Source organism: Mus pahari, chromosome 16, assembly GCF_900095145.1.
Source record: "Mus pahari chromosome 16, PAHARI_EIJ_v1.1, whole genome shotgun sequence".
NCBI classification, from domain to species: domain Eukaryota; kingdom Metazoa; phylum Chordata; class Mammalia; order Rodentia; family Muridae; genus Mus; species Mus pahari.
Genome location: NC_034605.1, coordinates 24,841,494 through 24,867,106, shown reverse-complemented (window position 1 = coordinate 24,867,106; position 25,613 = coordinate 24,841,494). Strand labels below are relative to the sequence as shown.

The following is a 25,613-nucleotide window of genomic DNA, read 5'->3' as shown; positions in this document are numbered from 1 at the left end:
TTCCAGCCCAGGGGATTGACTGCCCTTATCTCGGGGGCTCTTCCCTGTATAATTAAGCATTCTCTCTCTCTCTCTCTCTCTCTCTCTCTCTCTCTCTCTCTCTCTCTCTCTCTCTCTCTCTCTCTCTCTCCTTCCCCTCTTTCTCCCCCTCCCCCTCCCCCTTCTCCTTTTTCTTTGTGGGAGCTCTTTTTCTCTTTCATTTCTCCCTCTCCCCACCCAATGGTGACTTCCCTGGCCACAGTTCTTGGGGTAAGTGAACTCACCAAAGAGCAGCTTCCCAACAAACCTGCCTTTAATATATTCTAATCTTGCTTGAATTGGCTCGTTTCACCAGTGGAGAAATTACTTCTCAAATACAATTGTCTCTGGTGAAGAACACTTGTACTACTATGCTGTGTTTTCTACATCTCCTAGAAATACAGTTAACTGAAGTAATACTATGATATCAGATACTCAGTGTCTATGAGCCCTTGTTTGAAGTTATAGTTAAAATATCACAAAAACATTTCAAGTAAATCTTTACACCCATATTCTCATCAGCTTTATCTATACTCATTCTACAGCCATATGTGGTATATAACTTTTAAACATATTTGAATTCTTTTATATTTGTAGTTCAAGTAAACTATCTTTGGAGGCTTAACTTTGTACGTTTGTTGAGAACTTTACTTTTTTTTTTTTTTTTGAAACTTAAGGAGATGAGCTACTTTAAACCTAATCTTACATAACCTCAATAGTAGGTATCTGGCTGGCTTTCACAGAGGATGATTCTCATAGTGATGGACAAGTACCTGGGGAAGAGAATCTCACTCAAATCCCAGTGTCGGGCAAGCAGCTATTAATTATGTCAGACCTATGGGTATACTTCAAAGATAGTCAGGCAGCCACACACAGTGCTGTGTATATAAAAGGAATCTAGAGGAATAAATGGCTGTAAAAGTAAAGGGGGCACAATTTGGTACTTACAAGAGCAGGGGACGAGGGGAAGAGAAGATAGGGTAATAGGGTATGAACAAACAAACTGTGGAGGAATAGAAATATGGAAATGAATCACCTTACTTTGTACAACTAATACACACTCATTTAAAATGAGCTGTAACAGAGTCTCTGCCTACTAAGCAGAAAGAGATGGAGATCCCATAAGCTCTTTGATGATGTTGAGCTTAAAGCAAAAGAAGATAGTCATAAAGACAACAGATGGGGCAAAGAGGCACACTTAGGGCTAGGTGAACTTTGGCAGAGCATCAGAGAAGAGACAGGATGCCATAAAAGAAAACCATTTGGTAAATGGGGATCAGACTGGGTAAATATTTAAAGACAATACCAAGGGAAGTTGTGTTTTACCAAATGGAACTTCACTTCTCTCCATAGCTCTTCATACAGGTATATCCAATGGAGAAGGAAAACCAAACCAGCATCTCTGAGTTTCTCCTCCTGGGCTTCTCAAGTTGGCCAGGGCATCAAGGGCTTCTCTTTGCACTCTTCCTATGTCTCTATTTAACAGGACTATTTGGAAACCTCCTCATCTTACTAGCCATTGGTTCAAACAGAAACCTCCATACACCTATGTATTTCTTCCTTGCCAATTTGTCCTTGGTAGACCTCTGCCTTCCTTCAGCTACAGTTCCCAAGATGCTATTGAACATCCAAACCAAGTCTCGGTCCATCTCCTATCCTGGATGCCTGGCTCAGATGTATTTCTGTATGATGTTTGCTAACATGGACAACTTCCTTCTCACTGTGATGGCATACGACCGCTTTGTGGCCATCTGCCATCCTTTGCACTACACTACCATTATGACCCCATGCCTCTGCACATCTCTGGTGGCTTTGTCTTGGGTCATTGCCACTTTTAATCCTCTCTTGCATACCCTCATGATGGCCCGACTTCATTTCTGCTCTGAAAATATTATCCACCATTTCTTCTGTGACATCAACTCTCTCCTCCCTCTCTCCTGTTCTGACACCAGTCTCAATCAGTTGATGGTTATGTCTGTGGTAGGCCTGATCTTTGTGGTACCATCAGTGTGTATCTTAGCTTCTTATGGTCGTATTGTCTCTGCTGTGATGAAAATTACTTCTTTGGAAGGAAAGCTCAAAGCATTCTCAACCTGTGGATCCCACCTGGCTTTGGTTATTCTTTTTTATGGCGCCATTGCAGGAATCTATATGAGCCCTTCATCCAACCATTCCACTGAAAAAGATTCAGCTGCATCAGTAATTTTTATGGTTGTAGCTCCTGTATTGAATCCTTTCCTTTACAGCTTAAGGAACAATGAACTGAAAGGGTCTTTAAAAAAGACTCTTGGCCAGAGCAAAATATGTTCCAAGTGATTTACACTTCTCTGAAAGGAGTTCAACAGTCAGGAAAGCCTGCTGATGCCATTACTTTTATTGTCATTTTAAAAGCTGTCATAAGTAGTGAATGAAATTTGTCTGACCTCAATTTACTACAAATGCTGAAACTGACATAACCACAGATCATATCCATTTGAGCCTCATAGTATTTTATTGATGTAGACAAATAATTTAGAACTTAAATCCATGAAAAATCAACAATAAAATATGAAATCAACATTTGAATGTATTGTTAAGACAGCCCAAATTGCCAGATGTGGTGGTGCATACCTGTAATCCCAGAACTCAGTAGACAGAAGTAAAAGGATTGTTAAGAGTTTGAAGCCGGAACCAGGCGTGGTAGCACTCGCCTTTAATCCCAGCACTTGGGAGGCAGAGGCAAGCGAATTTCTGAGTTCAAGGCCAGCCTGGTCTACAAAGTGAGTTCCAGGACAGCCAGGGTTATACAGAGAAACCCTGTCTCGAAAAACAAAACAAACAAACAAACAAAAAGAGTTTGAAGCCAGCCTGGTTTATGAAGAGAGTCCCAAGCCAACCAGGGTTATATAATGAGATCTTGTCTCAAAAACAAACAAACAAACAAACAAACAAAAACTAACTAACAGTACAAATTATACCCCACAGGGAATATTGAATGCCCCACTTCCCCCCAGGACTGTATACCTCTAGTAATTGATAGAAGTATGTAATAATATTACCATGCATGGAAAAAAAAACTAAAGAATAAAGTCACTGTTATGAAAAGCTCATATTAGAAAGACAATATGAAGTCAAAGGGTGAAAATAGTAAGGCAACTTCATGTGAAGCTACAAGAGACAGATAGCATTTAATCTGTGTCTTAACTTCTATTTATCAAAATGACTTGACAGGAGGGCAAAAAGAAAATAGTATATGTTGGCAAAAAGTGTTTGCAACCAACAAAAATAGTGTCAATAACACAAACTCACAGTAGCCAAAGCTACATAGAAATGATGAGAATATTCAAAGGCTACGGGAAGATTGTGTGGAAGAGCATGGCATTTAAAAGTAAAGATGATGGTCGGGCGTGGTGGTGCACGCCTTTAATCCCAGCACTCGGGAGGCAGAGGCAGGCGGATTTCTGAGTTTGAGGCCAGCCTGGTCTACAAAGTGAGATCCAGGACAGCCAGGGCTATATGGAGAAACCCTGTCTCGAAAAAAAAAAAAAAAAAAAAAACAAAAAAAACAACAACAAAAAAAGGAAAGATGATGAATAAATTAGCCTGTATGGAGTGAAAAGTCAACTAGCAACCTGGTGAAAAAGACTGGATGGATAGTGAGGAGGAGGGCTTTAGGGAGCTTTATACTTACATTTTTTTGATAATGTTACATATATTTTCTATAACTGTTTCATTCTCTTGTGTAAAATGTAGCACTTGGGCTAGCATCTCATCTAACCCAGCACTCAGGAGGAAGAGGCAGAAGGATCTCTGTAAGTTCAAGACCAACCTTGTCTACATATATGATGACTCATGTCTGTAATCTCAGTACCAGAGAGGCTGAAGTAGGAATGTCAGGAGTTTAAGGCAAGCCTGGGGCCACAGAGTGAATCTGTGGACTACCGGGGCTACATGAAACCCTATGTCAAATGAATTAGTGAAGTAGATACTGATACAACTCATTGTGGAAGGTTTAAAGAAATCAATAGAAAAAAATGGACAAATGATAGGAACAGTTATACTATAGTAAGAGAAGTACATAGGAAGAAAAAAATATTTTGAGACAGGGTCTCACTACATAGACCTGGCTAGCCTAGAACTTGCTATGTAGACCATACTGGCCTCAAGTTCACAGAGTTCTGCCTACCTCTGTCCCCTGAGTGCTGGTATTAAAGACATGCAAACACATCCAACTACCAAGAAATACTTTTAAATATATAGTTTCATTAGAAAATTTAATATATCTAATACCTATTTAATTGAAAAAATTAATAAATCTTTCAATTTGATCATTGAAGAGAGTTTTAATTGTGCAGTATTGTTCAAACATCAGTGATGGAGGATACAACATGTATCCTCCACCCTAAAAATGGAGTAGAAATTTAGTCATGAAATTAGTAAGAGGGGAAAACATTTCAGATCAAAAAGGTTATGGCTATTGTCACCTTGAACTAGAGAAACTATCATTATCCACACTGAGAATATCACAAGATTGGGCCCAATAATATTTCCTTATGGAAGGAGCAAAGTAATAAATAAAATTCAGCATGCGCGCGCGCACACACACACACCACACACACAATTATAAATTCCATGAAAATAAGCAGATATTGCTCTACTCAAAACTAGCTCTACTTTTCAGAATAGTGTTTGGCATAGAAGGCATTAAATAATATTTGTAGCAGCCGGGCAGTGGTGGCGCATGCCTTTAATCCCAGCACTTAGGAGGCAGAGGCAGGCAGATTTCTGAGTTCAAGGCCAGCCTGGTCTACAGCCTGAGTTCCAGGACAACCAAGGCTACACAGAGAAAACCTGTCTCGAAAACCCAAAATAATAATAATAATTGTAGCAAAAAGTGGGAAGGGGAAGACAAAATCAGGACAGGTTTTTTTTTTCCACTATTGGATTGTTAAAGAAAAAAATATAATATCATTGAGTTGACAAATACAGGCAAGCAAGAAGGTTGCTAGTGGATTTCATGATCAGTGACTTGGCACTAGTAAAAGTACAAGCAGGTAAGCATGGCGAACCAAACCTGTGCTTGTAGCATGCCAGAAGACAAGGCAGGGAGATCCTGAGTTGTGTGCCAGTGTGGGAGACACAGAGTATGACACTGTCTCAAAAAGCAAGACCCCTCCCCCACAAAAGTACAAAAGTCTGTATTCAAATAGATCCAATATTACCACCCAAAAGACTTACGAACATGTAACAAGTGAAACTTCTAGACCTAATATCTAATGAATCCCAGACATTTCTGGCAGCAATGCCTGTGTTGTAACATGTGACTTCACTGTAGGTGTGCTTCTCAACACATAACCTAAGCACTTCATGCTGTATGTGCCATTAAGCCAAGTAATAACAACAAACGCCACCTAAAATACCTCAGTTCCAAAATAAGAGTATCGAATCTTATGGATCTCAGAGTTTCTACTGTACAAACTTCTGCTTTTATACAAAGACAATTTAATTATGGAAAACAAAATGTTTTTTTAGGTGTTCCTACCATTGTTTCTAAGCATGTATCAAATCACAGATACTGGCATATCTCTGATTGTATTATGTTAGAATGTTTGATATTTTTAATTTCTGTTTGAGTTGCTGACTTGAGTTTCTTTTTTTTTTTTTTTTAAGAAATTGATAAGTTGGCCAGACACAGTGAGTCGCGCCTGTAATCCCAACCCTTGGGAGGTCAGGGTAGAAGTATCTGAAGAATTCAAGGTCATCCTCAGAAACATAGTTTGAAGGCAACTTGGACTTTATGAAACCTTGTCAAGAAGAAAAACTAAATCATCAAATTAATTTTGGTTTGTGATTAAGATAGAATTCCCAGCAGTATCTGAAATGACCACAACCATGCTTGTGCCGCTTTGTACTACATGCTTTTACAAAGTGGCATCTCTAGTATTGTCAATTACAAAATCAAAATACTAGTCTAACTAGAACCACAGAATCTCACCTCGAAACAGCAACTGGCCCTGATAGACTCTTTCCTCTTCCCTCTGAAATTTCACAAGCCAGGCCTCTGTCTTCTGCACTGTTTCCAGCATTCTTATCTTCCAAGCTCCTACAGAACACTGAGGTTTCAACACTTGCCCAAATTTCCAGTCCTTTCACGTTTCTTCCCCAAACAGGGTCAGGTCTGTCACTGCAATACCCCATGCCCAGTACCAAGTTATCTTAGGGTTTTATTGCTATGATGAAACACCATGACCAAAAAAGCAAATTGGAGAGGAAAAGGTTTATTCGACTTACACTTCCAGATCATAGTTCATCATTGGAGGAAGTCAGGACAGGGACTCAAGCAGACCTGGAAGCAGGAGCGGATGCAGAGGCCATGGAGAAGGCTGTTTACTGGCCTGCTTCCCCTGCTCTGCTCAGCATTCACTCTTATAGAACCAGGACTACCATCCATGGATGGCATCACCCAGAATGGGCTGTGCCCTCCTCCACTGATCACCAATTGAGAAAATGCCCTACAAATGGATCTCATGGAGGCATCTTCTCAACTGAGGCTCCTTCCTCTCTGATGACTCTAATTTATGCCAAATTGACACACAGAACCAGCCAGTACATGTAATAAATGTGGAAAAACCTTGATTCAACAATCACATCTTGTTGGAAATTATAGACTACACACCGAAGTCCTATAAATGTAGAGAGTATGGAAAAGATCTAAGTGGGCACAGAGGTGTTATTCAACATCAGAGAACCCATATAGGCTAAAACCCTATGGATACATCAAGTGTGGAAGACCTGTATAAGTTAGGATCTAACTAGGTGTCAGAGAATTTATAGAGTAAATTAGTTCTACTAAAAAGAGAGCAGTATCAAAAATTCCTTAGTGCTCAGGATGAGTGGTCAGAATCTACCTTAGAGACTACAAGTGCCCTTAATGTGGGCAAAACTTCAGTCAGCATCTAAAAACTCGAATCAAAGGATATGAGTCAAATGCTTTTTTATTTCTAATTTAGTTGTTTTGAAAGAAGAATCAACTTCAGGCTTTAACCTGTTGTATTGACTTACGTTTATAATCCCAACTTTATAATCCCAAATTTATAATCACTTGATTTATGTTTATAATCCCAGCACTTGGGAAGGTGAGGCGGGAGATTTGCCCCGAGGCCAGCTAGGGCTATAGAGAGACTTGATCTAAACTAGCAAAACAACAAAATGTAACCCTGTCTATTGTTCACTTGTGACCCAAGCTTGGCGATTCCTGGTTGAATATGATTTCTCCCTTCTGTTCTAGTTCCTTGCTTGGCCATCTGTTTATATGACACTAGGTAAGACATTCAAATGTCCTCTGCCTCATTTCCTCGAGATGAGAATGAGATTCACCAACTCTGTCTCAACAAGTTGAAACAGATAAAAAGTTGTCTTTGGCATTAAAAAGTAAACCAATGTACATTGCTTTCCACCATTATCCTTTTAAAATTTTAAGTTAGGGGTCTGGTTATTTTGTAGAAGTTTTGTTGTTTCCAACCGTAAGTACCTGGAGTCTGAGAACACCTCACAAAGAGGAAGCAGTGATCGGTAGGAACTTTATAAATATAATACTGTTCCTAGGAACTACAAAGGTTTAAATTCTTCAATATGCAGTGTATGTTGGGAATTTGGAGTAATTCATGAAGCATTAATGGGAAAGCACTGGGTATCTAAGAATAAAGAGAAATCCATTAAGTAAGCCCAGGCCTCTGGATCTGTGATCAGCCACCAAACTCTTATCCTTGTCACCTGAAGCCCAAGGCTGGCCAGGCAAAAGCTTAGCTGACTTAAAGCTATGTCACTCCTCAGGATGTCCCGCATAGCCGCCACCCTCCACCTGGTGTAGCTGAGGGCGCTCGGGCCCTTTGCCGGCCTACCATAGAGCTGCCAGACCTCCGAGCTTCCTAGAGAGCTTCCGGAAGTGGCTTTGGGGCAAGATGCGTGCTGGCCCGCTCTTGCGGCTCCGAGGGTTTGGAACTTAGCGGCTGCAGGGGTCCCGCTGGGGTTCGGTGTCTGTCGCGTCTCCTCGCGCCTTTCCCGGTCCGCGCTGTGCCGCCTCCCGCCCTCGGGCAGCGTGGGGAGCTCTCGGTGAGTGCGCTGGGCCGAGCAGGGGCGCGCGGGCAGCGGAGGCCCGAGCGCGGGGAGCGGGTCGGCCCAGGGCCTGCGGCCGCTGAGCAGGCCGACACCGGCCCCAACTTCACACGGGATGGCTCTCCTCATCGCCAGCCATCGCGTAGAAAACCTTGCACTCGCTCTTTCTTGTAAAGCCGGCCCGTGTACCAACTATTTCTACTCAGCAGTTTGGCCGATCGGTTTCAACATTCATTTTTAAAGATGATATGTTTTTTTCATTTGAAACTTCGTGGAAACCTTTGATTTTTTTTGTTACTCTTTTTTTTTTCTACCCATAAAAGAAGTGTATTCAGAAAATGGTTCATGTAGTGGCTGAACAGTTGAATTCCGGGGTAACAGAAGTCATATTCAGAATACTTTGCTTACCTAGTTTATTAAAGCTAACTGAAATAGATACTTGAAAACTCGGTAGGTTCCCATTCCCAAAGCTCAGGTCATTCATGAATAATCTCTGTTAGATTTCTAAGACGTTGACCACCACCTGACCACATACTTCAGTTTGTCAAATTCACTTAAGTATTGCTATGCAGCAATCATTTTAGTGAATGTGCACGTTTTGAGTTCCTTGTGGTTAAATATAAAAATGTAAGTCTTAAAAGCATTCATCCAAGCAACTTGAGAAGCCCATAGCCACCCTTGTGTGTCTGGCCCTTCTCCTAACCCTCATGCTTACGCCTTACTAAAAGAACTTTTAAAATCTGAAAAAAAAAATTGAATGAATGCCATTTCAGATAACAACTACAAAGCATGTTTGTTTCATCTACTCCTTAATCTCTAAAACCGGGAGATTATCATTCCTGGTTTGTATTCAGTTCTCAGACATTTCTTGAGTTTAATTAATCAGAAAGGAAAGTGCATCTCTTGTTTGAGTTGTGCCTTCCTTAGTTTTCAAGGCTTTAACGTTTTCCATCCCGAAGAAGCCTAAGATTGTTGCCTTTCCGTTCATAAGGCAATCATCCTGACGGGATGTTCTTCAAGGATGATGTGTAAGGATCAGTGTTTCTCTATAGGTACACTCCAACACTGCAGTGTGTGTATGCACAAAATTATTAGAGAGGAGAATGAAATGTCTGTGTGTTGGTGCATGCCTGTAATTAATTGCATGCAGTACTAAGGTTGGGAAATCACCAGTTTGAAAACAGCCTTAGAGAGTTTTGTTTTGTGTGGGGAGGATGGTACGCTATGGTACTCATGCCACAGTGCCATAGTGGAGATCAGAGGACAACTGCAGGAGTCTGTCTTCTTCCACCTCGTGGGTCCTGGGAAAGTATGTCAGGCTCCTTGGCAGCAGGCACCTTTACCTCCTGAACAATCCCTCAGACCCCCTGTGTCTTTTTAACAGTACACCAGTCCTATTGGATTGAGGAGCCATCTTATTCCAGTTATAACTTCATTGTAATTTGATTATATCTATCTACTGTCTGCAAATAGGGTTACATTTATAGGCATTACCTAAGGCAGGCAATTTTTTTTTTTTTTTTGAAGACAATTAGTAGCCTGAATGAAGAGAAGCATAACAGAAGTCAAGGAGACGTCACCACTGCAGCCTTAGGATTAGAACTACTTGATTTTAACCCTTGGAAATTCGTATCGAGGGAAGGTAGACATATAGGTCACAGTTACAGAATACAGACTCCAGAAATAGTGTTTGTGGTCAGTCAGACCCTCTCCCTCTCCCTCTCCCTCTCCCTCTCGCTAGTGATCCAGTGTATAATACTTTCTGTGGATGGAGCTAGAGCAGATTGTCATGTGTATGTAAGGAGGAGGACCTCCAACCACACCCTCACTTCTGCAAAGATTAATTAAAAATAGAGCATAGACTTAAAAGTAAAACCTGAAACTACAAACTTTTAGAAGAAAACCTTTGTAATTTGGAGTTCTAAGCAGACATTTCTTAGATTTGATATCAAAAGTACAGTCCTTAAATTTTTTGATAAATTATGCTTCAAAAATTTTCGAATATCATCTTCAAAGCTTGCTGTTAAAAGAATAGAAGAGAGTCAATATTTGTAAATAATGTATCTCATAAAGGATCGGTATCCAGAATATATAGAGTTCTCAAATCTTAAACATGTAAACAATATAAAACCTCAATTACAAAGTAATCCTGGGCAAAGCATGGAATTGCATGTAGTTCTAATACATGAGAGACAGAGGCAGTAGGATCACCAGTTAAAGATCAGCCTGGCTACATGATAAGACCCTATCTCAGCAGCCTAAACAAGTTAAATAAATATATAAGTAAACCTGACACATGCCTATAGTCCCAGTATTTAAGAAGCTGAGGTGTGAGAATCACAAGTTTGGCACTATCTTTGGTTATAGAATGAAACTCTGCCCAAAAGCAAAGTGGGCCAAAATCTTTAAATAGATACTTCACCAATATATGTTCAATATTGTTAGTAAAGAAACAAGTCAAAATCATAACATTACTATAAACCTAATATAATGTTTATTTTTTAATACAATGTCAAGTGCTAGTGGAATGCAAAACACTATAGCTACCTTGGAAACAATTCAGCAGTTTTTTTAGATACTACACTTAAGACTCAGCAGTTTACTTCTTCCGGGTTTTATCCCACTGAACTGAAAGCTGCTCACACAAGACCATGTATGTACATGGTGGCTTTATTCATAATTACAAACAGGAAAAAACTCATTTGGTGGAAGTGTAGATGAATAGTCATCTGTATGACAATAAGCATACAATATTGATGTCAGGTGTCTTCTGCTAAGTGAAAGTTGTCAAACTCAAACACTACTGAATTTTATTTCTGTAACATTCTGGAAGGTCATTGGTGTGTGGGTTTCAATTTGTAGATGTTGATAAGACATTCTGTTCTTTGCAGATCTACTGCTCCAAATAGATTTTTAGGAGTAAGAGATGAAGTCCAAGAGATAACCCTGAGACAGGAGGGGAAATAGGAAGCCTAAGTAGGGTTGTGAATCTTAGGTAGTGAAGAGGAAAGGGTTCATAAACTAGAACAAGGTTAAGAGAGAGCTAAAGTACACAAAGCAGTTGAGAGCGGCGGATGTATGAGGTACCGTGAGGAATTCAATGTGTGCTGCTCAGGAGTACCTGATAATTAAACATAGAATTTCAGTTAGGCTGACTTTCCGTAGTCTCCATCCTTCACAACCCTAAACAGAAAGCAAAAGGAAGGGTTTGTACCATGGGTGGGTTTGGGCTGCCAGATTATTTAGGGCACTCATTAAGATATCTTGGTAAGGTACTATGATTTTTGCCTTACTTTAACATAGTTATCATTTTCTGTTCTGGAAGAAGTATCCTGGAGGTCCTTGGAAGACTTTTAAGAAAATACAGACGGTAGAGGAAAGAGACCTTCTGAGCTTTACTGGCCCTAAATGGCTACAGAATCAAGAAAGCCTTCTTCAGCCCCATCTCCACCAGACCAGGCTCCTGAAGAGGACCTTGTCATTGTCAAGATTGAGGAGGATCATGGTTGGGATGAGGGATCTGGTGTGCATGAGAACAACACACCCGGCCAAGAACTGTTTCGTCTACGCTTCAGACAGCTCTGCTACCAGGAGACATTAGGACCTCGGGAAGCTCTGATCCAGCTCCGTGCACTTTGCCATCAGTGGCTGCGGCCGGACTTGCACAGCAAGGAGCAGATCCTGGAGCTGCTGGTGCTAGAGCAGTTCCTGACCATCCTGCCAGGGGAGCTGCAGACTCTGGTTAAGGAGCACCAATTAGAGAATGGAGAGGAGGTGGTAACCCTGTTGGAAGACCTGGAAAGGCAAATTAATGTCTTAGGGCGACCAGTAAGTAGCTGTGCATGCTGTGACTGAGTTCCTGAAAGCTTTGTAGAAAGACACTGGCTTCACTTTGAGGAATAAATTCTATTCACTGGTTTCTTGTAAATGCAGATGAAAATTTTAATTTTTGTAAAGGGTAGAATCCATTTTCATCCTCCTAAGATTCCTCCACACTTGTATTATTGTCCTTGCTTGCTAAATGGGACCATAATACACAAAGAGCTTATATTACTTTTTTTCTGGGGTACCTGTAATACCAATGGTCAGGGTTTGGGCCAGATGTTTCTACATCTTTGGCCTCTTATTCAAGGAATTGAAACAAAGACCCACACAAATTGCAAGGAAATGTTATTCAGTGGCAGAACAATGGTACAAAGTAAGAAATACAGTCAAGAGTCTTAGGCCATTCAAGTGAAACTACTCAAGTACTCAAGGGCCTCAATTATTTGGGGCTTCTTCTGGGGTTCAAGAGAAAAGAGAATTTGTTTACTAATAGGCATGATGAAGATGATTCTTTGTTTTCTTAGAGGGTACAGTTTGCCATCTTGGCTTATGCACCCAAAATCAGTCTAGGCCTGCTTGGCCCCCTACCTTCCTTACCCAGAAGTAACTGGAATATGAGTGGGTACAAGCTGTCTAAGTGTCATGGTTGTTAGAAGGAGGAGAAATTTATTCCATTGTTCAGAATAGGGTGTAGGTACAGCTCACAGCAGGTGAGGTCCTACATCACTAACAGGTGCTAGGTGCATTGTTCAGAGAGCAAGGGATGGGGGGCAGGTCTTACAAAGCCTGTATAGCAAGTAAAGTAAAGCCCAGCTTGCTAAACTAGTTTGTGTGTCTGCTTGCCTTGCCTGGATAATTAAACATGACTACTTCCTAGAATATAAGCTTCCTAGTTTTTTGTTTTTGTGGTTTTGCTTCCTAGTTTCTTATCAGAAGAATATTTTGCTATTGTGCGACCCTATTTTCGTTTTGTGGGTTATTTGTCCTAAGTTGGAGTTCTGAATCCTAATATTGGTGTTTGATATAGTAGAGAAACATCAACAGAAGTTTTTTTCTTTAGTACTGAAGAGAAACAAATTTCTTCTTTCTGTGCTAATTTCTTGCTGCCCTAGGAAGTAAATGACGTTATATCACATGCTTTCCCAAATATGGATACCCATGAAAGGCGTTGACTCCACTACTACCTTCACTTCATTTCTCAAAGGAACTCTGTGTAACTCTGCTGTCCCATTGTTTCCAGGTGTCAGCTCATACACATGGGCACAGAGTACCCTGGGATGAAGTCATACCTTCAAAATCTGCATCAGAACCTCCAAGTATTCACGTAAAACCCTTGGCCACCATGCCCAAATCTCCAGTGCCCCAGAAGCCACAGGACAGGGGAGAGAGGCCAGATTCCACCTATAAAGGTGAGGAAAGAGACTTATATTTGGGGTACCTGTCTCGTTCAGGAACTAGCATTAGTGTTTGAGTAGTCCCAATTTTCTGAGTTTGAATGTTTATAGAAGTAATAAATGAACTTTTCCTATGCAGATAAATAGCTGTTGACCCCTACTGGGGCACAAAGGACATACCAAAGAAATAATCTATTGAAAACTAACTTATGAACCAATGAGTTTAATTAGGGGTAGGGTGAAGGAATTTTTTTTTTCTTTTTTATAGGAACATGGGTAGCTTAGCATCAGCTATACCACTAAAGAAATGTCTTAGCATCAGTTAAGTGCCTACATGGGAGTGGGGAAGGGGGATTGTGATTCTCCCCCATTCTGTAGCAGGTCTTCTGTATATAGCCACAGTGGCTAAGAGTTCAAAAGGGCAATGGCCATGTTATGCGCAGTGGACAACAGTAGACCATCCATTCTAGGTGTAAACTTATGAACAAAGAATTTGAGGATGTTTTGTTTTATATTGTTTTGTTTTATGAATTCACACATTTGTTAACCCCATTTACAGCAGACTTTTTTTTTTTTTAGATTTTGCTAGTATCATAACATTATATTTACAAATACTTCAGTACTTTTTTAACAAGAGCATTTTTGATAACCATGATCAGAAGATACTTAGAAATGGTGGTGCTAACCTAATCCACAGTTAATACTCATCTTTTGACAGTTGTCCCAGTGTTTTTTCTGGTCCAGAGCCCACCCTATGACCATAGTACACCTAGTCATAAATTCTTCAGTATCCTTAAATTTGGCATTTTTGCATTATTTCTTAGTCTTTCTTTTTATGACCTTAACAGTTTTAAAGAACATAGATCAGAATTAGTAGAGTGGCTTAAAATTAGGTTTGTTTGAATTTTTCTAATATTTAGGTTCAAGTTGAATATATTTAGCAAGAACATTATAGAAAATTGGCCTATTGTAATGTTATTTTTGATGACTTAAGATTAATCTTGCTAGGTTAATCACTATAAAGTTATTGTTTTTCCCTTTATATTTAAGTAATTTAGGAGGAAGTTCTCATGAAGCTTTGGAAATATCTTAACCAAATTTATTGCTGATGCAGTAATTTTAATATTTATTGATGTTTCATTTTTTACTTTATTAAAGCTTCTCAATTGAGTCAGGCAATATTACTAAACCAGTTACAATTCGTTCCTTCTATATTGTTACATTGTCCATCTTAAGAGAGAACATTTACTGCTTTCCCTTCTAGCTTATCCATGGGTACATATGTGGAGACTAGAAGTCATGTTGTGTGTATTCTGTTTCCTCACCTCACTTTCGTTATTAGTGTGTGGACACAGACATACACACCTGCCAGGAGGGCAGAGAACAACTTTCCTCACGAGTCAGGTCTTTCCATCAACCATGGGTTCTAGAAATTGAACATGAGCTATTGGGCTTATATGGAAAGCACCTTTGCCCCGATGCTCTCTCTGGCCCCTCTACCTTATTTTTTGAGATGGGGTCTTTCCCTGAATATGTATGTCCATTTCTGCTAGGTTATCTGACCTCCAGGCCCCCAGGATCTGTCTGTTTATGTTCTCTTTCAACTCCTAATGTTGGGGCTTCAAACATAAGACTTTTATGTGGGTGATGGGACTTTGAACTTACATCCTCATACGCACAGCAAGCACTTTACCACAGAGCCATCATGCCCGCCCTAAGTGTAGGTAGAGAAGGGATGGGTGTGTCTGGGTTGTTTGGGGCAGTGCTAAGTATCTTAACTCAGGGTGTTACTCACCCAAGGCCAGCACTCTTCTAACTGAGCTATGTCCTCAGCCCTTCCATTTCATTGCTGTCGTTTACTTGTGGGCATATAAATTCTTTGTTTCAGAAACATTGTGTTCACTGTGCTTGCTTCATACTTGACCAGATTAAGCCTTAAGTCTGTGTCTTTTTTGACATCGTTATTTTTTAGAAACACCTTAATTTTGGCAGACTAGCATATTCTAGGCTATTGTCTTTGTTTGGTTTGAGGTTTTATGTTTCCGTTTATGAGATTTGTAATACTTTGTTTTCTTTCAGTGAAATTGTTTTTTGTATTTTGAAACAGGTCTATGTGTAGTCTTCTTTGACTTAGAACCTTGTAGATCAGCCTGGCCTCAAATTTATGGTGGAGCTATCAGCATTTGCCACCCCACCAGCATATAAGTGAACTCGTAATATTCCTATACTGGATCTTAGTCAAAAGGCTAAGACCTTTTAATATTTCTAAGTAACCAGCATAGAAACTCTTTAGTTAATTATATAATTCTTGTCTGAAGTCATAAATCTTGTTCCCCAAGACATACGTTATTTAACTATGAGGTTCATTTTGCTAATAAAATGCTCAGTATCCGTGAGAAGCAGACATGGGCAACCATGGCAGAGATCATAAGCAGGGTAACAAACTTACTAGAGATTGGCTACTTCTCATGTTCAGTTCTAGGACACTGGGATCTAAAGGAGCATCATACATAAATGCAAAGACAGTACTTTTAGTAGAGAAGAAATTAGAAAGCAGCTCCCATTAGGAAATCAGGATACTTAGTTTATTTGGCTGTCTAAGCTCAGGTACATTAAAGTACAAATGTTCTATGAGCATTCATGGATATGGGCCAGAGTCCAAAATGTCAGCACTTTATGTGCAAAATCCTTGGCAGATACATATATATATGTGTGTGTGTGTGTGTGTGTGTGTGTGTGTGTGTGTATACATATATACACATACATACACATACATACATACACACATGCTGAAATAAAAATAATTTTGGATAAGTGAATGCCGGCTTCCACAACCATGCAATAAAACTAGTCAATTCATAGCTCCTTTCTCCTCCCAGCCATGTCTTCTTCTCAGAAACCTACCCCTTCCCAGAAAGGAAGTTCTGGAGATCAGGAGGTGACAGCTAGACTTCTCACTGCAGGGTTCCAGGTGAGTTGTCCTCCTTCTCACTAAAAGCCTGTATCTCTAGTTGACAATATCATGGTAAATGCCCATATCTGTCTGCAGTAGACCCTGTTTAAGAACTTTCCCTGAATCCTTCTTGCTTAGTAATAAACCAATCTTTGATCTCCCCACATCCCCAGTAAATCTAGTACACTTTCCTTTTTCTCCCAGCTTTTCACACCTTTTGCATAGCACACTCCTGCTTCTTCACCTCTCCTAACATTATAGTTATCTCCAACACTGGTTTTGAGCTATGGAACCTTTCTAGGCCCCAAATGAGGGTCTTGTTTTGTTTCAGACTTTGGAAAAGATTGAAGACATGGCTGTGTCTCTTATTCGAGAGGAGTGGCTTCTTGATCCATCACAGAAGGATCTGACTAGAGATAACAGGCCCGAGAAATACAGAAACATGTTCTCCCTGGGTAAGGAGAGCTGTAGTTATTATAATTTAAGAATTTTCACTTTGCTTGTTGTGTTTCTAGTAGCCTTGTAAGATTTCTGGAGGACTCAGTGGAACTGAAACTCAGGATTTGGGTTTGTAGAGATGGCTCAGTGGTTAAGGGTGCTTTCTACCCTTCCAGAGGACTGCAGTTCTGTTCCCAGCATCCACATCAAGTACCTCCTAACCACCAGTAACTCCAACTGTAGGGGATACAGTGCCTTCTGGTCTCTGCAGACACCCAACACATGTGACACACATAGTCATAAGTTTGCTTTAAAATTTTTCTAATAAATCTTAAAGAAAAGAAACTTAGAATTCAAGAGGTGGATATTAGATTGAGACTTCTTGGGGTCTAAAATAAAACATTTTGTTCTCCAACCCACAGTTCCTTACAGTTTGTACCTGTATAGTGAGTATTGTTCATTTTGCCAGTTAAGAAATTGACACCTCTGTAGTACTCCTTGAGTTCCCACCTTTCTTCCAGTTCCCATTGGAGCATCATATTGGAATGTTTCTGTCACATAAGCCAGTGGTACTTCCAACCCTTTCAGGACTGTTTGGTACATTCTCACCGACTCAGTAGATCTTGTAGGAGTTCTTTATCTTTTTCTACTCCCTACCTTACACTTCTCAATTGATCCCTTTCCAGATTTACTCGCCTATCAGGAAACCCCATTTTCCTGGCACCCCTTTCCTAGTTGGCATTTGTTTAGTACTTCTGTATGATCAACCCATATATATCTCTCCCTATTTTAAATAGAGAAGTTTTTATTTCCTTGTAGCTTCAATGAGAACTTCATTTCCCCCTTTCTTCTAATATAAAAAATAGAAAGTGACTTTGAGAATGATTGTTTGCTACATGTTTATTTCAGATGGTGAGACCAGGAGTGAGAACAAGGAATTATTTTCAAAACAGGTAATATCTCCCGGAATCCAGCCACATGGAGAGGCAACTGCCAAGTGCAACGGGGATGTTATCGTGGGTCTTGCACATGGAGAAACCCAAGACCTTCTGGGCAAATTAGAGAGGCACCAGGGAAATCCCACACAAGAGAGACGACATAAATGTGATGAATGTGGGAAGAGCTTTGCTCAGAACTCAGGCCTTGTTCGCCACTGGAGAATACACACTGGAGAGAAACCCTATCAGTGTACCGTGTGCAGTAAAGCCTTCAGTTACAGGTCGGCCCTTCTTTCCCATCAGGATATCCACAACAAAGTGAAGCGCTATCACTGCAAGGAATGTGGTAAGGCCTTCAGTCAGAACACAGGCTTGATCCTACATCAGAGAATCCACACTGGGGAGAAGCCCTATCAATGTAATCAGTGTGGGAAGGCCTTTAGTCAGAGTGCAGGCCTTATTTTGCACCAGAGAATCCACAGTGGGGAGAGACCATATGAATGTAATGAATGTGGAAAAGCTTTCAGTCATAGTTCACACCTCATTGGACATCAGAGAATTCACACTGGGGAGAAACCCTATGAGTGTGATGAGTGTGGGAAAACCTTCAGACGGAGCTCACATCTTATTGGCCATCAAAGAAGCCACACTGGGGAGAAACCCTACAAATGCAATGAGTGTGGGAGGGCCTTCAGTCAGAAGTCGGGCCTTATTGAACATCAGAGAATCCATACTGGAGAAAGACCCTATAAGTGTAAAGAATGTGGGAAAGCTTTCAATGGGAATACTGGTCTCATTCAGCATCTGAGAATACATACCGGGGAGAAGCCCTATCAGTGTAATGAGTGTGGGAAAGCTTTTATTCAGAGATCAAGTCTCATTCGACATCAGAGAATCCACAGTGCAGAAAAGCCTGAAACTACAGGAGTTTAGGAGAAGCTTTGGTTGTAGTTTCAACATTTGACATTAGAGAAACCATGGAATAGTGGAAAAGTCTAGTGAAAAAAGCAGAATCTGTAGCTGTAACAAAGCTAAAAATAGCACTTGACTGGTTTGGGCCCAATCCCTGATCTGAGTTGATTTGTTTGACTGTCTTTGGTGGCATCTGATGAAACAGAGCTTTAGCAGCTCAGGAGATTCTTCAGAATAACAGTAAATTGCTTATTGTAACTGTATTTTGTCTTTCCTATGAGTAGCTCTAAGTTTGAAGGATACCACTCCTCCAAGCTTTTCTGTTTCTTCCAATTTCCTATGGTTCTTTTTTTGCCATCCCTCTGAAGGTGCCCTTGTAATCCTAATCTAAGAAGCTGCTTGAGTCCAAGGCAACCTCAATGAGACAAGATTTGTGTTGGCTTTTTAATATCCTAGTTAGAAATTGTAAGACATTTAAATTATTACTCTAATACTCCTAGATGATAGATATCCATATTTCTCCACAAAGTCAATGCTATATTTTTAACAGCACTGCAGCATTTTTCTTCGTTTAGAATCTTTACTGACTCCATTGAGTCCCTGAGCATCTGTACATATCCTTCACCACCCCAAGTCTCAGTACCTGTGTCAACAAAGGAAGTGGACGCATTAGTGATGATGGTGGGCGTGATGGAAAGAAAGAGGTGAGTGGAGACTCAGCCTGGCTATTCTTGAGCATGAACAGTTACTTCACAAGGTGTCTTCTGACACTCCTTCCGCCTCCCCAGTATACACTGTGGTTTGAAAAATATTTGCACTATCAAAGCTTTGGCACCACATAAAAGACAGAGGTGCTTGAAAAAGACATTAAAAATCCTTAGAAAGAATGTACATCATCCCTCTTGGCCCATTAACAGTACTGCTCTCAGGTTCCTATTAGTCTATATAAACTCACTGACCACATGGTCAGCCTGGACCGACCTCACATGGCCGCAGCAGATCCATCATTATCTTCCATCTGTTTCCTTCCATTTGCATATCTCCAGTGTCCACCATGGTAAACTGTCAAATACCTCACTCTGACTCCTCATTCTTCTGCATTCTGGTACACTCCATCAGTCATCTAACAACAAAGATACATTATTACACTCTTTGTCACCAGGCACTCACTGTATGTCACCTCTGAGGCTTTTATCATAACAGAATACTGTATGTGTAAAGTAATGAGACTGGTTTTAAAGCAACACATCTAAAATGTAGAGTTTTCAATTGAGTAATTATACTTACTACTTAATAAATACTTGTTAAAATGCATATTCTAAAGTACTATGATTTTAGTAATGCTACTAGTCCTCCAAATGTTAGGGACAATCTTAGAATTCTCATGTAATGAGAAGAAAGAAAACCATCTGTTACTATTAATTATATTTCATGTTTGACCATTTGACTAGCTGCAGGCTTGGAGTTAATAGCTTTTGCTTTGCAACATTAATCCTCACACTTAAAATTATTCCATTAATCTTACTCAGAAGACACATAAGGAGGTTCTGATGAAATCTCTGAAAAAAAAAATAATTTCACAACATGACTGCCCTAAAAGGATCATTTTAGTTTCTTTGGTTAACTTTCTCAGAACAGACCTCTCCATTATTCGTTATTTTCTTATCCTCTGTTTTGTTTAATACAGATTACCATTCCTAACTCCTCTCTAGCACTCCTCACCACTGAGCCATCTCTCCAGCCCCAATAACTTTTATTTTTTAAGCCAAGGTTGCAAATGTTTAAGAAACCAGAAGCAGGTAAATCTGCCTATGTCAAGACCCTTGCTTCTTGCTTGAGTTGTGCCTTCCCCACTATAAGACAGGGTTTCTGCATAGGTCAGTTCTATGTTGTGTGGCAGTTACATAGGATGAGTGCATTTTCAGAGCAGCTAGATGTCTGCATGTGTGCATATACGCATGCCCACTCCTTTCATATACTTTTGTGAAGCACCTGCCTTGATTTATAATAAAATTGCCCTTTTTGCATTTGTACCCAGAGTAATATGTGCCAGATACTTCAATCTCAGAATTACTAAGAACCTGGCAGAAGTCCAGAGAAAAGAAAGTATAATTGGAAAGATTAATGTTATACTGGGGTGAATGTGAAAAAGGGTGGCCATTTAAAAACCAGTTATTAGAGCCATTATGGTGAGGTACACCTTTAATCATAGCACTCAGGAAGCAGAGGCAGATGAGCCACCGTGGACTGCATAGCAAGCCAGCCTTGAATATAGTGAGACCAGTCTCAAAAGAAAATAAAAGGTAAGTGAGGCTAGAGAAATGGCTTAGAGGCTGAGTGTGGACTGTTCTTGCATAGGACCATTGAATTTAGTTCCCAACATCCTTTTTGGGTGGCTCAAAACTTCCTGTAACTCCAGCTCCATGGACATCCAATATCTCTGGCCTGCACACAGATACACATAAATATATACACAGATACATAATTACTAATAATAAAAAATTTAAATGAGTTATCAAAGGTGATTTAGCACATGTATAGAACAGGCCAAGTGTTATAGCATATGATGATAAAAAGGCTGTGGAGTTTTTGAAGAAATACATAGGAGTCATTGTTAATCTTGAATTCAGCAAGCATTAATCAATCTATATTTAATTCAGTTCAGTGGCAATCATTAAGCCTTTATCCTATAGTGTCCTATTTTTCTCTCCTGAAATGAGTTGTTCACCAGTACTATCTTCTCCAATCCTCAGCTGTTCATTTTAAGATGTGGCAGAGTAAAGTGGTTTTTCCCTAACTTACTTGATATCAACATACCACTAGAAAAAACCTCTGAGGTTTCAAAGAATTTCTCCACGAAGCCAGATAAGTATTCAAGAATGCATGGACCAGTACAGCTTCACTCTTGTTTCTACACCTCCAGAATGATAGCTGACATTTTTGTTTTATTTTGTTTTGTTTTTCAGCAGCTGCCATGAGCCAAACCCTAAGTTAAATATTTATCCTAATTAGAGCTAATCTCACCACTACATGCCTATCTATAGGAGATAAAACAGAAGCTTAGGGAACTAAGCAACATAACATATCCAGCAAAAGGCAAGATTTTAACCTATACAGCCTGATGCTAGAGCTTGTGATGACCATGGTGCTTTGCTACCAACTGACGAAACTCCAGCCAGCCAAATGAAACCGTGTACCCTTGGCATAAGAGATCCTAGGTAAAATAATATGAAGTAGTATAGTGTGGATCTATTGCAATTACTGGAAAATTGGTTTGAAAAGTATTTGGGGTGAGACCATCTTTAGACTTGGATATTCTTGATTCTTAGTACAAAAGGTTATTTTGTCAATAAAACATGCTTAAAGGAGTAACTAGGAGGTTAAAGCAGTTACAGCTTAGTGATACAAATACATTTCTCCTTAAGGAAAGACGTGAGTAGATCCAGGTTGGGCAGATGGACAGGTGGCAATAGTAAGCTCATCCGCAGCCTACAGCGAGAAACCATGTAAGCTTCTTGCCCGATTCCAATCACCGTTCTGTGTCTTCTGTTTTTCTTGATTTTTTTTTCAAATGTATTCATTTTAACCCATTTCCACTTTAGCTCTTCCTGGTTTTTCATAGTCAATATTCCACTAAAATGTATGTGGAATTGCCAGTGTATAAATTAAGACTTTTTATTGTTGTCCTTCTTAATCTCATATTTCATCATGTTGAGTTTCCCAATATGTGATGACTATTCTTGGTTGTCATCTTGAGTACTACTAGGTGATTAGGCCTATTGGTAGACAGCCATTGTTGAACTACCTGGGCCACAATTTGTAAGCCGTTCTAATTTATCCCCTTTATATGTATTTTTTCATTCTATAAGTTCTGTTCTACTAGAGAATCCCAAGTAATACAGATTTTCATATCAGAGGTGGTTCTAGAGCAATAGAAGTATTAAAGTGATTTTTTTTTTTAAGTATTTGGGATAGGTTTTCCAGTTTGCAGACACCTACAGTTACTGAAGTCTCTCAGAAACTCAGGGAATATTGAAAACCCATGCTGTGAACTGTTTTACAAACTTACAGAGACAAATGCATTTGATTATCCTGATTCACCAGTTGTGAGAGGCAAGAAATTTGGTGAGTCTGTATATAAAACTTGAAAATTTGTAGAAAAATAAGGAAAATGATGATGCTGGTTGGTTCCTGCTAGCATCTCTGAACAAATGACAAATGGAATGAATGTGCTGCTTGATAAAATTAACCAACTTCTAGCGTCTTATAGTACAGTGAAAAGCAGCAGTGTACTCAGTGATAAAGTTAGCCAGTTCCAGATGTGCATAAACAGTCTAAAGGTTTCTAAGTGTAACCTGCAAGAGAATCTTCTCTCCAGCAATCACAGCTCAAATTATGGACAATCAAACCAAAGCTCCCATTTAAGTTTGGCCAAATTACAAAGAAAACTGAAGTCCCAGCCTCAGAGTATCGGTGGTTAAAGTAAGAGAGCATTAGTTGGTAAACAACATGATCTGTAACTTGATGTGGAGATGTGTGGTAAGACCCTGGTGAGGTTCAGAACTTTGAACCCTCAGATTCTCCTGGGTTTACTTGACCTGAGGGAATAGTCTCTCTACCCTCAGCAGAAAATGTACTCTCACCCCTCAAATACTGCCTTTTTTGCCTTTGAGGTAATACAGAATGGGTATTTAAGGAAGGTAGTTAAATTACCAACTATGGCCAAGTGACCAGTTGTAGAAATGAAGATTACTATTTCTTCCATATTTTGTTAAGGATGTGTTCAGATATTTGTGCTTTCTTTCCTCAATTTCTTATTATGTAATGTAACAGTTAAGAGAATATCTGTAGTTACCATATTTAAGATTTGAGATACCAAAAGAATGTCCCTCAAGGGACATTACCATTTATTCTAAAATTAATCATGCATTTGAGGTAATACAAAATGTAGTTTTATCATGTTAAGTATAATTATGATTTGTTTAATTATATAATGCATTTGGAGCTGTACATGGGCTAGTTATATCATTTTAGGTGTAATTATGACCTGGTTATTATTTTCATTTGGAAATTAAACATGGCATAAGAAGATATGATTGTATGTCAAGATGACAAGGGGTAAACTTCAGATGGCTCTTCTTGGTTGTCAGCTTGACTATATTTGGAATTAACTGAAGCCAGACTGCTGGGTACAGCTGTGAGGATTTTTTTTCCTTAATTAAATCATTTCAAGTGTAAAAACTATTTTCTTTTAATCTGGATCTTTTGAGGGGAGAAGATCCACCTTTAGTCAGGGCCACACCTTCTGATGGCATTCAAATATAAGGCCATGGAAAAAGGAAGCTTTTGCTGTCGTTTCCTTGCTCCTGCTAGTATGCCCATGCCTTCACTAGGATTAGAGCTGACTTCAGGATTCTGGGATGTTATGAAGAGCAGCTGAGACTTCCGTCCTGATGGAATAAAACAACTGCCTGATTCTAGGGGTTTCCATTAATAGACAGCCATTGTTCTCTCTGGACCACAGCCTGGAAGCTACTCTAATTCCCTTTCTCTACATATGTGTAGATTCATTCTATAAGGTCTGTTCTCTAAAGAACCTTGACTAATGCATCATACTTCAAGAATTCTCCTTTCTTTGTCTTATGGTATTTTTTAGGTCATTTCTCTTCTATATCTGGCTCTTTTTTATCTTCTATGCTAGAAATAATTTCTGTACCCTGTTTTTACTTTTGTGTTCCTATTTATCTGTTTTGTTACTTCATGTATTTGAGTAACTTCATATTTTCCACTTTGTATGTCATCTCACTGCTTGGGGAATTTTCCTCAGGTACCTACACACCCTGATATTTGAAACCAAAACTCAATGTTCTTCTGCCCCAATTTGTATTTTCTTTTGAAATAAACATCATTGCCTAATTGCTGTATCCTAAAATAGAATCATTGCCTTTTGTGTTTCTCATCCCAGCCTTGAAGTTATCATGTCATCCTTTTCTGTCTTCCACCTTCCTGGTCTAGAACCTTGTTGATCATGCTCATATTCTTCTTGAGGTTTGTTTTTGTTGTTGTGTAGTCTTTGTTTTATATTTCTACAATACCCTTATAGCCTTCCACAGAGATCTACATTGTGTAAGCTCAGGTTACTATGATTTCCTTCAGTTTCCTTCCAGAATATCCAACTTATATAACACTTCAAAAATGATCTTCAATCTCCATTTTCATGGTATCTCATTTTAACTCAGCCCCCAGCAGATAATTCTCACCAGTGTTCCATACCCTTGTTCTCCATTCAAGCGTCAACTTTCATTACTCTCTGGCATGTTTGCCTTGGTATATCACATTCAAACCTCCTACAGCTTTCTAGTGTTATCTGTTATCTTACAAGCCTTCGCCTCTGTGCCTTTCTCTCATGTTTTTTTTTTTGCTTAGATTACTCTTTGACTGTACCTTTTGTTCAAATTTGCTTCCTTCATGTCTTTTGAGACAGCATCTCCTGATTGAGTTCGCCTCACACCAGCATCTTCCCTTATTCTGTTCTGCCTGAGCATGTAACTTTCAAGTTTGTACTATGATCCATGCACTCATTAATACCTTGCTCTGCAATTATTTCCTAGCAATCTGTATAGTACTTTCACATCTGTATTATTTCTAAGATTAAACTGTAAGCTCCTTGAGGGCAGGGATTATAACTGTAACATTTGTATCACTGCACTCTCTTTAGTGCCTAGTACAGTGCTGAGCACACAGTAGGTGTTTAATAAATGCTTGTTAAATTATTGTGTGGATTTTTTTGTAATATTGAGTTTTTTAAGGGCTTTCAGTAATGTGACCTATTTAGTGCACTCAAAAACTACATAACTGTCTCCATAAAATACTATAGTACATCAAGATTTGCCTATATCCAGGAGTAAAGCCAAAAAAAAAAAAAAATCTAGAAAGCTCTATGTAAAAATTTTAAGTTATAAACTATTTTCTTGGCCATACTTATTGATGAGTTAGAGAGAGAGAGAAACAGGAAATGAGCCATATGTAGTGCCATAAGAC

The 25,613-nt window shown here is 39.5% G+C and overlaps 2 protein-coding genes across 6 annotated transcripts; both read left to right on the top strand.

Moving 5' to 3' along the window:
* Positions 1-1,329: 1,329 nt before the first annotated feature.
* LOC110334094 (olfactory receptor 1F12-like) lies at positions 1,330-8,696 on the top strand. Of its 2 annotated transcripts, XM_029547502.1 has the most exons (2): positions 1,393-2,308; positions 8,653-8,696. In XM_029547502.1, the coding sequence occupies exons 1-2, from the start codon at positions 1,393-1,395 to the stop codon at positions 8,694-8,696; spliced, it is 960 nt and encodes a 319-aa protein (XP_029403362.1). The 2 variants fall into 2 exon arrangements, with proteins under 2 accessions (XP_021071611.1, XP_029403362.1); XM_021215952.1 differs by lacking the exon at positions 8,653-8,696 and having other exon boundaries at positions 1,330-2,369.
* Positions 7,956-25,346, top strand: Zkscan8 (zinc finger with KRAB and SCAN domains 8). Of its 4 annotated transcripts, none has more exons than XM_021215940.2 (6): positions 7,956-8,109; positions 11,438-11,940; positions 13,178-13,346; positions 16,211-16,302; positions 16,616-16,739; positions 17,632-25,346. In XM_021215940.2, the coding sequence occupies exons 2-6, from the start codon at positions 11,521-11,523 to the stop codon at positions 18,591-18,593; spliced, it is 1,767 nt and encodes a 588-aa protein (XP_021071599.1). In that variant the 5' UTR covers positions 7,956-8,109; positions 11,438-11,520; the 3' UTR covers positions 18,594-25,346. The 4 variants fall into 4 exon arrangements, with proteins under 4 accessions (XP_021071599.1, XP_029403359.1, XP_029403361.1 ...); XM_029547499.1 differs by having other exon boundaries at positions 7,968-8,109; positions 11,441-11,940; XM_029547500.1 differs by lacking the exon at positions 7,956-8,109 and adding an exon at positions 8,496-8,562 and having other exon boundaries at positions 11,441-11,940.
* Positions 25,347-25,613: the final 267 nt, after the last annotated feature.